Source organism: Propithecus coquereli, unplaced genomic scaffold (assembly GCF_000956105.1).
Source record: "Propithecus coquereli isolate 6110/MARCELLA unplaced genomic scaffold, Pcoq_1.0 Scaffold114, whole genome shotgun sequence".
Taxonomy (NCBI): Eukaryota; Metazoa; Chordata; class Mammalia; order Primates; family Indriidae; genus Propithecus; species Propithecus coquereli.
This window is the reverse complement of record NW_012135414.1, coordinates 3,529,128-3,541,489: the sequence shown is the minus strand read 5'-3', so window position 1 is coordinate 3,541,489 and position 12,362 is coordinate 3,529,128. Positions and strand designations below refer to the sequence as shown.

The 12,362-nt window shown below is 39.3% G+C and overlaps 1 protein-coding gene across 1 annotated transcript in view; it reads right to left on the bottom strand.

The window, feature by feature from the left end:
- The window catches only part of KIF24 (kinesin family member 24), a 45,811-nt gene that overhangs the window by 5,585 nt on the left and 27,864 nt on the right, over positions 1-12,362 (bottom strand). The window contains exons 6-8 of the mRNA XM_012655965.1: positions 11,082-11,203; positions 10,124-10,229; positions 3,323-3,394 (exon numbers count right to left, since the gene is read on the bottom strand). Coding sequence (XP_012511419.1) covers positions 3,323-3,394; positions 10,124-10,229; positions 11,082-11,203 — 300 coding nt within the window. The remainder of the gene's footprint in view (positions 1-3,322; positions 3,395-10,123; positions 10,230-11,081; positions 11,204-12,362) is intronic.

Below are 12,362 nucleotides of genomic sequence, written 5' to 3'. Positions count from 1 at the left end.
AGATTCAGTAATAAAATAAGTTAAAAGCTAAAACCTTTCAAGCCTGTCACCAACTTCCAACATAAATGTTGGGTCATATGCCCTAGTACTGCGCATCAACTTTTAGGTTCAGCCATCATGTAGGAAGAATCCAGCTCCAGACATTCCCTACTTTAGACTCTGTGCAATAAATATCAATCATCTCCTTATTCTAGACATTAAAAGCTAAACTATGGGCAGGTCTCGGTGGCTCACGCCTGTAATCCTAGCACTCCGAGAGGACAAGGAGGGAGGATTGCTTGAGGTCAGGAGTTCGAGATCAGCCTAAGCAAGAGTGACATCCCGTCTCTACTAAAAATAGAAAGAAATTAGCTGGACAGCTAAAAATATATAGAAAAAATTAGCCGGGCATGGTGGTGCATGCCTGTAGTCCCAGCTACTCAGGAGAATCAGGCAGCAGGATTGCTTGAGCCCAGGAGTTTGAGATTGCTGTGAGTTAGGCTGATGCCACGGCACTTTAGCCCGGGCAACAGAGTGAGACTGTGTTAAAAAAAAAAAAAAAAGATCCACACTTTGGTAATGCCATTTATTTGGCCGTTCTGTATATTATCTCGTTGATTATTCCCAGTGACCCTGTAAGGTATCTGTGAAAGAGACACTGTAAATTTCTTCTGGATGTGAAGGGAATCTACATGTCTAATTTCTAAGCAATTAGGAGCAATGTGACTGAGTTTTGGCCAATGGAAGGGAGCAAGGGGAGGATGTATGTCATTTATTTAGTTGGACATAAAACATCTTTTGCAATCTTCTATGCTCTCTCTCCTTCACACATGGAAGCTGAAAGCAAAACACTCCAAGACAACAGGGGTACAGAAGGAGGAAGAATCCCTGAATGTGTCACTTAGAAGAGAGCCACCTAGGAGTGCCGTCCAATGAAGGGCAGCTGAATAAAATTGTGTGTGAAGTGAAATAAACATTCAACATATTGAGATATTAAACATCAGGATTTATTTCTGCAATGTGTGCAAGTGCACATAGAGAGTAATGGTAATCACAGAATAAGAACAGGATCAGTTTGATATCAAAGCTTATGTCTGTTCCATTATAAAAATCAAGGCGGTTGATACCAGTGCTATCACTTCAGTTATACAAATGCACATATTGTTACTTATAATAATAAAATTTAGTAACAATCTATTAATAGTTACTAATTTACAAACAAGAAACTAATTATAAATTGAATGCAATACAACCATTAAAAATGATTATATCTGTACTTAGGAACATGAAAAGATATGTAAAACTTAAATCTTTGAGTGGAAATGGTATATATGATTCCATAACTCTATTAGTGGATCTGTGTGTGTATATGGGGCAGAGAGATGACTGGAAATGTAGCAGCAGTTATCACTAGGGGCTGGGATTTAAAGGTTTTTATCTTCTTTTTCTTTTTTTTAATGTAACACTGTTTTGAAGAGGTACCTTCTTCTTTGTATTTGTATGTACAGTTGGAATTATTATGCTTTAATAAATAGGAACACATTTTCTGGGGGTGGGGAGCTTATTATTTAAAAAATAATAAAGCCAATGTCAGAATCAGGACTAACCACCTATAAGAAGCGTTTCCTTGGTCCCTGATTGAAATTACATTTGAGAATACACAATCTAACCCATAGATCACCAATTGTGACTAGTAAGAAGCTGTTTTTATAGGTTCTGCCCCAGGTCCTATGTCTGCTAGTCTAGCTGCACAGAGTAGAACCTCTCCCATGTGCTAGGCTGGCTTCATTCTGCAGCATATAAAGATCCTATCCTAGACCTCCCTCTACCACATCTGTCTTCTACTGTACACAGGACATAGTGCAGAGAGGAACCAGGGCACCCATAACTGCCTTCACAGCTGTTTATACCTAGGAAGACCCCTCCCCATGCCACCCTTCTGCAGCCACTGTGAATGCTGACTTAACATCTGTTGGTCTTTTCTGTTAATAAAGAGGCACATCTTCATAACCGAGAAATAGAAAAAAAGCTACCTATTTATCCCACCACACAGAATAATCGCAGTTAACATTTGCATAATTTTCTGTGTGGCATATTTTTTTCCCTCATCGCACATTTTTTTTTTTTTTTTTTTTTGAGACAGAGTCTCACTCTGTTGCCCGGGCTAGAGTGCCGTGGCGTCAGCCTAGCTCACAGCAACCTCAAACTCCTGGGCTCAAGCGATCCTCCTGCCTCAGCCTCCTGGGTAGCTGGGACTACAGGCACGTGCCACCATGCCCGGCTAATTTTTTCTATATATTTTTAGCTGTCCAATTAATTTCTTTCTATTTTTGGTAGAGACAGGGTCTCGCTCTTGCTCAGGCTGGTCTCGAACTCCTGAGCTCAAACAATCCGCCTGCCTCAGCCTCCCAGAGAGCTAGGATTACAGGCGTGAGCCACCGCGCCCGGCCTATATGTGCTCTTTTAAAAAGGTGAAAAGTTGCAGTTCCATCTTTATGTTCATTGTTACTCTCCAAATAGAGCCAATGCTGTTTCTTTGGTATCTTTAAATGTTTTCCTCTGTGGGGCTAAACATATAATAGAAAAAATGCTTTAGGACCACACAGGCAATTACATTATTATATTATTCTATAGCTTGCATCACAATGGATCACAGTCATCTTTCCTATCAGTCCACGTAGAAAATCTACGTCCTTTTTAACTGCCTGTAACCATTATTTTTTTGTGCTGAAACACTAGTCTAAAGCTTAGAACCAAGAAAGTACCAAGTACAGCTAAACTGCCCTCTTCAAAGGCTCAGAGACTCCACAAATCAACAAGATTTCCGTACACTGGAAACAAACAGAAAAATGGTGACCAGAAGAGTGCAGCCCATGGGCCCCCAGCTGCCCTGTACTACAGATATCTCTGCCTGAGTCTCTGCCTCTCTAAAGTCCTAGCACAGGTTGAATATCCCTTATCCGAAGTGCTTGGGAACAGAAGTAGTTGAGATTTCAGATTATTTTGGATTCTGGAATATTCGTGTTTTACTTCCAGTTGGGCATCTCTAATCCAAAAATCCCAAATCTGAAATGCTCCAATGAGCATTTCCTTTGAGTATCATATTGGTGCTCAAAAAGTTTTGGATTCTGGAGCATTTCAGATTTCGGATTTTTGAATTAGGGATACTCAACTCGTAGACTGAGAGCTCCTACTAGGAATGTGACTCATCCCCTTCTCTTTTCCCCACTATGCCTAGCATTATGTCTTGCTGACAGTAGATAGTCTACTAAATGAAGAAATGAATGAAAGAAGGAACAAATGAATGAACCAGAACAAACTCAAGGCTCACATTTAATTTTACCTGAGTTAATTTGCTTTGCCTGAAGGGAGTGTGGGTGTGTTCCTGATCCAGTGCTCGGATACATTCCTTCAGCTGAAAAGTGGGAGAATAAGCACATCAAATATTACATGCAAAGAGAGAATAACAGATCAGATGTTGTATCCATAGTACGCTTATTTTTCTTAAATAAACCACACTCAGGTAATCCTCCAAAAGGAAGTAAAAATGCCCTGTAGTTTCCTGTTCAACAAGAAAAACCAGAATGGACTGGGAAACACCATCCTGTGCTGCATAGCTAAGGCCTCCCAACAAAGGGCTAGGATCCTAGGATTAGCTCTGAGCTGATAGTGGGGGAAAGACAAACTCAGGGACCTACTCTTAAGTCCTAGCATCCAAGTTTACGTGGTGGTAGTTCTGTTTGCTAGCTCCCTATGTCTCCTCACGCTCTTTCCAACTATTAATGCACTTAAGTAGAGAAAATATCTATACCTGCTTCCCCCTCTTCCTGCTTACATATGCACACCTATAGGTGTAGATTCAAATATAGATTCAGATATAAGTTATCTGAATGGGGTAGGAGAAATTCTAGAGTCAGAGCTGGGATGGAACTGAGAAATCAGCTAGGTCTACTCCTTCATTTTAAAAGAGCAGGGTCTGTGGCCCAAAGGAAAAGGAATGTTACTTGCTCCTAGGCATATCTCCTCAGTGAGAAGTGTTCATTGGACATCACTAGGAACAGCAAGTTCCCGGATATGAGACCTCCAGGGCAAAACACCCATCAGAAACAGCGGTGGGGGTGAGGGGCGCAAGATAAGGGAGGAGAGACTTTCTATTTTTGAGTCATGCATCTAGGCTAAAACCAGTAAATGAAAAGGAAAGGAGGGAAGAAGATGGAAGCAATCCCTTGGAAGTGACAGTGCTTCCAGTCCACCAAGAACCGGTTATTAGCCTTGAGAGTTTGCTATGGTTGTTCCTAGGGGCAGCTATAGAGGCCCACAACTGCCTTCTTATCCCCATCCAAGAAGCTGTAGGGTATAAAAATGTATAAGGAAGTTATCACTTTTATTAAAAATCAATCCAATATCCCTCAACTTTAACACAGGGAAGATCTCCAGAAGGAGAACCCTGCCCTGAGTTATACCTACTCCTCACATATTCAAATCCAAGTGTGGCCACCAATCCCTATGAGCCCTTAGATCCTTTTAGCCCTGCTGAATCAGAATACAATAGTCAACAGACTTTACTATACACTAAAGGAGAGCCAAGGGAAATACCCAGGAAAGAACCAAGGGGCACCTTTTTACATCTCACAAAGCATTTGTGATCCTATTCTTTTAATAGAAGGCTTGTTCCTAGGCCTCTTTACATGCTATAGCTCATATGAGATAGACACAGTCAAGCCCCAATGGGTTGTGTGACTTCACAGGTACTTCTTCCCAGGTTTTGTAGTTGATTCCTGGACCATCATACAAAATGCCAGAATCACAGATTTCTGGTTAGAGGCTATGGACCCTTGACCAATTCACTTAACCCACATGTGCCTAAAAATCCTAAAGTGAGGATAAGAGAACTTGTTTAACTTGCCTCAGAGTTGATGGGAAAACTAAATTCACAGGCTTATAGCAAAGGCTAAAAATATATTGGTTCCTATAAGGGCTCTTTGGAGAAATGGTTGATGGTGGGGAAAGTACAAGATGAGCATGGAACATCCTGCAGTGCCAAAAGGTGCTCAACAAATGATGGGAGCAGATCAAAGGGACACAGGAGCCAATTTGAAAGAATCCCCAATAGTCAAATCTGGTACAATTTGAGCAACACTTATAATCCAATGAATAAAGGAAATATTACTGACTAATCTATTAAATAATAATTTAATAAATAAGTGGGGGAGGCCGGGCGCAGTGGCTTACGCCTGTAATCCTAGCTCTCTGGGAGGCCGAGGTGGGCGGATTGTTTGAGCTCAGGAGTTCGAGACCAGCCTGAGCAAGAGCGAGACCCTGTCTCTACCAAAAATAGAAAGAAATTAATTGGACAGCTAAAAATATATAGAAAAAATTAGCCGGGCATGGTGGCACGTGCCTGTAGTCCCAGCTACCCAGGAGGCTGAGGCAGGAGGATCGCTTGAGCCCAGGAGTTTGAGGTTGCTGTGAGCTAGGCTGACGCCACGGCACTCTAGCCCGGGCAACAGAGTGACACTCTGTCTCAAAAAAAAAAAAAAATAAGCGGGGGAGAAAGAGCAGCTCTTCCTCCAGCAGAATTCCAAGTAATTAATGAAGAAAGAATGATGGGAATAGAAAATCCCATCAGATAAACACCACAGTAATAACTGCTGCAGATAAGAATCAACAGTTGTTAAAATTAGGTAGCAAAAGTGTGATGTAAAACAGGATGTTAGCATAGTTTCAAAGTATCTCCCCACAAGATACTTATTAATTACAAAGGGGAAAACAGTAACTTTATGGTGGAGAAACCTGGCACACACCACCTTAACTGATTATGGTTAACATCACTAGTAATAAGACATATGGACATCATGCACTATTACAGGCTGAATGTTTATGTCACCCCAAATTCTCATGTTGAAACCCTAATCCCCAATGTGATGGTATTAGGAGTGGGGCCTTTGGGAGGTGATTAGTTCTTGAGGGTGGGATCCTCATGAATGAGATTAGTGCCCTTATAAGAGAGACCCAGAGAACTCTCTCATCCCTTTCCACCTTGTGGGGACACTGAGAAGATAGCTGTCTATGAACTAGGAATTGGGCTCTCACCAGACACTGAATCTGCTGCTGCCCTGATCTTGGACTCCCCAGTCTCCAGAACTATAAGAAATAAATGTTTGTTGTTTAAGCCACTCAGCCTATGGTATTTTTGTTATAGCAGTCCCAACAGACTAAGACATGTACCACTAGGTGTGACACACTGATAAAGGCACAACTTCCATGGTATTCTTCCTAAAAATTCATAACTGCAATCTAATCATTAAAAAAATCAGATAAATACAAATTAGGAAACATTCTGCAAAACAGCCAGTCAGAATTCTTAAAAGGTATCAAGTTCATGAATGGTAAAAACTAAGAAGACTATGGAGACATGACAACTAAATGTAATACAGGATCCTGGACCCAAAAAAGGACAGTAGTGGGACTATTTGTGAAAGTCAAATAAGGTCTGTAGATTAGTTAATAGTGTTATATCAATGTTAATTTATTGATTTCAATCATTGTACTATGGTCATGTAAGATGTTAACACTAGGGGAAGCTGAGTGAAGGGTACACAGGAATGCTGTGTATGATTTTTGCAACTTTTTTGGCAAATCTGAAATTATCCCAAAATTAAAAAAAAAAAAAAAAGATGCTGGTTCCCTCTCTTGCCTCTCTCATCCTCCCAATTTATTTCTCATGAGGCCTGGAAAGAATGTACCTAGCTGGTCCTTTCTCAGCAAAAGGATGTAAATATTGAAGGGGGCACAAGGCAGTTCTATGTAGCTGTGAGAAGGAATGAGGAAGATCTCCACGTACAACTATGGAGTGATCTCCAGAATGCTTTAAGTTAAAAAAGCAAAGTGCAGGCCAGGCTCATGCCTGTAATCCTAACACTCTGGGAGACCACAGTAGGAGGATTGTTTGAGACCAGGAGTTTGAAACCAGCCTGAGCAAGAGCAAGACCCCATTTCTACAAAACATAGAAAAATTAGCCAAGTGTGCTAGCATGTGCCTGTGGTCCCAGCTACTTGGGAGGCTGAGGCCGGAGAATGATGGCTTGAGCCCAGGAGTTTGAGGTTGCGGTGAGCTATGATGACACCACTGTATTCTAGTCCAGGCAATACAACGAGATTCTGTCTCAAAAAAAAAAAGGTAAGTGCAGAACAGTGTTCAGAGTATGTTAGCTTTTTTCCTGAGAAAAGAGGTGACTGCAAACATATATAGGTAGAAAAATGGTTATACAAGGTGAGGGAACTAACAGGGCTGAGGAGACAGGGATGGAAACCAGACTTCTCTAAATGTGGTTTGTTTTACAATATTTACTTTAAACCCACGTACATATTTCAAATAATTAACAAAACAAAATTATGAAACAAAGTATAAAACCAAAGTAAATCAAAATAAAGAAAGCAATGCTTTTATTTTTTGAGACAGAGTCTCACTCTGTTGCCTGGGCTAGAGTGCCATGGCATTAGCCTAACTCACAGCAACCTCAAACTCCTGGGCTCAAGAATCCTCCTGCCTCAGACTCCCAAGTAGCTGGGACTACAGGCATACACCACCATGCCTGGCTAATTTTTTCTATATATTTTTAGTTGTCCAGCTAATTTCTTTCTATTTTTTTAGTAGAGACGAGGTCTCTTGCTCAAGCTGCTCTTGAACTCCTGAGCTCAAATGATCCGCCCACCTTGGCCTCCTAGGATTACAGGCATGAGCCACCACGTCTGGCCAAAGAAAGCAATTCTTAAAACCCAAACTGAAATCAAACAAATGAGCCTATCACTATGATATTGGTAGGGTTAAACACAGAGAAGAATTATTCCAAGTGATTGTACAACACAATATTATGACTGTACATTCTTAGTAGGATACAACCTAATGGTAAAAGGAAAATTGTAAAGAAACCTCAAAAACTAAAACTGAATTAATTAATCATATTACAAATAATATTAGCATTATTTAAAAATACATATATATTGAGGTAGAGCAAATAAATTATATTAATGCTAGGAACTAAGATTTCTAGCATAAGAGAAAAGGGAGGCAAACATAAATTTTAAAAAGTTAAATAAAAATACTGAAACCTTAATTTTAAATTAACTTGTTACTATGAATCCTTCATATTTTTCTCTTTCAAAACAAAAAATAAAAACTTATTTCCTGGCTCTGTCCATCAAAAAGGGCTAGAAGCAAGGACTAACCCAGTAGTAGTAAGCACCCCTAACATATGGACTGAGGTCTCTAAATACCATTTCCCTCTAAAAGACACCAGAGGTCATTGAAGAAATGGCTCATTCAAGGTCTGGGAAGGAAATGTACAAGAGCCTGGAATATTTTGTCATACCAAAAACCCAAGGACTAATAAAGTTGCGTCAAAAAGACATAGGACATTTTTGCAAAGGCTCCAATTGGCCAAATATGTGCAAGTTAAGCAGCAAAAAGAATAATGATTACAATGTGTTTATAATAATACAAAAAAAGAAGTAAACAACAACAATAAATTCATGGGTTATGTTTTGGTAACAAGGACACCAACTCATTCTGAAAATTGGTGAATAAAGTTAAAGAATCAAGCATTTATCTTAAAACTGTATTTCGGGATAACCAGATAGTTGAGGGAAAGTTCTTCTTTCCAGCTAATACATACAGAAGGAATATTATAATTAGAATATCAACATTTTGGAACCCCTAATGAAACAATAGATATAGATGAGATTCATCAATGGCTGCTAAAATTGTTAGGTTAAAAATGCTGATGGGAAACTTTATAATGGAGGAATTAGGTGACAGCAATCTTAAAAATCACAAAAAGCGAGATCTAGATATTCTATACCTCCTGATATATTACTATAGGAACTCTAAGAACTACCTATGAATTATTTTTGCCAAAAAAAAAAAAATAGAACCTAAATCTGATCAAGTCACTAGTTCAGTGCTGTCCCAATAGAAATGTGTGAGCCACATATGTAAACCATATAAATAATTTTAAATGTCTAATAGCTACATTAAAAAAAATAAAAACAGGTGAAATTAACATTAATTATATATTTTATTTAACTCAATATACCCAAAATATTATTTCAGCATGTAATAAATATGAATAAATATTAATAAGATATTTTACATGCTTTTTTTGGGTAATAAGTCTTCAAAATCCAGTGTGTATTTTATACTTAGAGCATATCTCAATTCAGACCAGCCACATTTTAAGGGCTCAATAGCCACGTGATTAGTGGCTACCACACTGAACAGCACAGATGTAGATCTTTAACCACTTTACAGGAAATATAAAGGATAAAGTAACATGTTAAACATCAACACTGGGGTGCAGTCAGCCAAGTCCAGAATGTGGGAAATCTTACAGGACAGGTGACCCAGTTTTCTTCGACAAATACATTGATATAGAAAAAAATAAAAGAGGGATTAAGAACTGACATAGGATCTTGTTTGCACATTGGTTTGAACAAGTTAACTGTAAAAAGACATTTACAGGATGATTGGAGAAATTGTAACACTTCCTATTGGATAACAGATAATAATTATTTCTTTAAGATGGTAATAGTATTACAGTTACATTAAGAAATAAGAGTACTTATCTCTTTGAGACATATAATGAAAATACTTACGGAAGAAATGACATGATGACTAGAATTTTCTTTAAAATAATTCAACTGGGGGAGGAAGAATTTGATTAGATTTTTCATATGTCAATTAACTGTTGAATCTGGGTGACAGGTATATAAGAGATTATTTACTATTTGTTCCACTTTTGTGTGTTTGAAAAAGTAATACAATTTTAAAACTCGGAGAGAGGGAGAAAGTTTACCTTCTGCTTACTGTAGTTGCTGAAAGCGTACCATTCAGCAACTGTAGAAGTCACCTGTTCCTAATTGGCAGAGATTGACCAGAGGAAAAAGTGGCAGGGAAAGAAGAAAAGAATTGGCCAGAATTGCTGACTGGGCAGCCTCTATCTCCAACCCTGGAATTCCATTGCTAGATAACAACAGTATGCCTGCTGCTCTGCTGATTCCACCCCACCCTCACCCACTTTGGCTGCATGTAAAGGGCAAAATCTCTCAAGAAGGATTTTTAGATTAAAGATTTTGAACAACTTACAGCCAGAAGACTCTGGTTTATTTCTGCACCTTCCATCTTTGTCTGCCTGTCTGAGTCCCTGGCATCTGCTGCTCTTTCACTGCCAGCCAAGTCAATAAAAGAGATCCTAGACAAAAGACATAGCGGGAATGAATTCTTTGAGGCTTTGTTTATTTTTATATCAGTCAGCATTTTGTGACCTCAGGAAGAAACTAACATTGGCCCATCCTCAGGAAAGAAAAAATATTACCGTCGCCTTTTCAAAACTATCACAAGATTTTGATTTGTCAGTCAACTGCTGCTGGCACTGTTCACACAGACACTTCCGTTGACTTTAATCACTTGTGAGAAAGTATGACTGAAATTAATAAGGGAAGGGTCATTTCCCAAAAGGCTAAACAACCACAATGTAAATCACCTAGGTGACCACTTAGATAATTAAATAGAAACTTTTGTGGGCTGCTTTCCAGCAAAAGAAAAAAAAAGAAAAAAAAAGAAAAAAAAAAGAAAAAAAGAAAAGAAAGAAAAAAAAGACTCATTACTCAGAGGTGAGATAGGCTCATCCATCAGTGTGGCACAGTTTGCTAAGATAGCACCAGAGAAGCAATGAATGTATCCAATTGTCTTATGGCTTCTTTTAAGAAGAATGGATTAATCCCCCACCCCCACCCTTTTTTTGGCCTGTAAGCTTTCTGAGATGCCTTCCTTACTGTTTCTCTGTTGAAACTATATTTCAAATTAGAAGCAATCAATGTCCCTTTTAATAACTTAGGGTTGACCAACAATAGGTCATTACTTTGTGGTTAATCAACCGATGGCACTTTAGTACAGTGATTTATTTCAGGGCTAACAACTCTACTCTGTATTGCTGAAAGGAAGAACTCCATGGTGGCAGGGTGTCCTGTTGCTGATAACACATATTTCAAAGTCACAATAAGGAAAGGCAGACAATGTAATTCCCTGCATATTTCCAGCTCACCTGCCAAATGTCCTCTTGGCTGAATCTTTGATCTGAATTTGGATGATAGCATGGGAGCGGGAGGAGTCTGCATTAACTCCAGTGGCTCCAGTGCTGCGCTCCTTGCTTCCCTTTAAGATCACCTAAAAATAAAATCCATAGGATGACTTCCCCAAGGAGAAAACAAAGTCCTCTGGCTCCTAAGAGTTGGCTAAGAGCAGGAGGGACCAGACATAGTTTTGTCAGTGCACTGCAATTTTTTCTGTCCAGGTGGAAAACTGCCCAAACATTAAATCATACAGAGTGAGTACTCAACGGCAACAAAAACAAGGCGTAATGCTAATCTCGTAGAACATTCAATAGCTCAAGAGCTAATTTACTTCTTGATCTCATATACTCTTTTTAGTGTCTTTGATGGATTTAGTCTAACTAAAATCCCTATGGCATAACTTGGCTCCAAAGCAAGGTCTCATAATACCCATCTGTCTTAGTAACTGAGGCAAAGGACAGAAATGTGTATCATGGAATGACTAATCACATCCACCTGTTTTACCAGGGTGCAGTCATAAAGGAGGCCAGGCCTGATGTGTAGGAACATGGAAGTGATGAGTTGTTGTGATTACCATGAGTCCATGATTTCATTTGAGACCAATCCTCCCCCACTTCCAACTGGGAGTAAAAACTAACTGTGGTCCTTCTGGCCGCAAGGGGATCAGGGAGAGGAGGTGAAGCCTCAGTATTGGCCTCTAGCCACTGAAAACACAGCCATATGTGAACATGCTACCCTGATTTAGGACTGTTGATGACTGAGAATCAAAAATGCAAAGAACTTTAAAAATATTATTTGATAGCATTCTCACAACAGCCTAATGTAAGGTGAATAGGATTATTATCCCCAGTTTACAGCTGAGGAATAAACTCAGAGGTTGATTTGCTCAGAATCAAATAGCCATTGTGTGGAAGAGCCAAATTCCACATCTAGTATGTCTAACTCCAAAGTCCTTGTGGTTTCCGTTAAGGGTAAGGAAGTCTTATGTCATTTTATATCAATCTCTTATAATTTTAATCTATATCATATTGTATATAGCCAATTTCCAAGTTAAAAATCCAAAAGTTTCATGCCTGTAATCCTGGCACTCTGGGAGGCCAAGGTGGGAGGATCGTTTGAGCTCAGGAGTTCGAGACCAGCCTGAGCAAGAGCGAGGGCCCTGTCTCTACTAAAAAAAATAGAAAGAAATTAGCTGGACAACTAAAAATATATAGAAAAAATTAGCCGGGTATGGTGGCACATGCCTGTAGTCC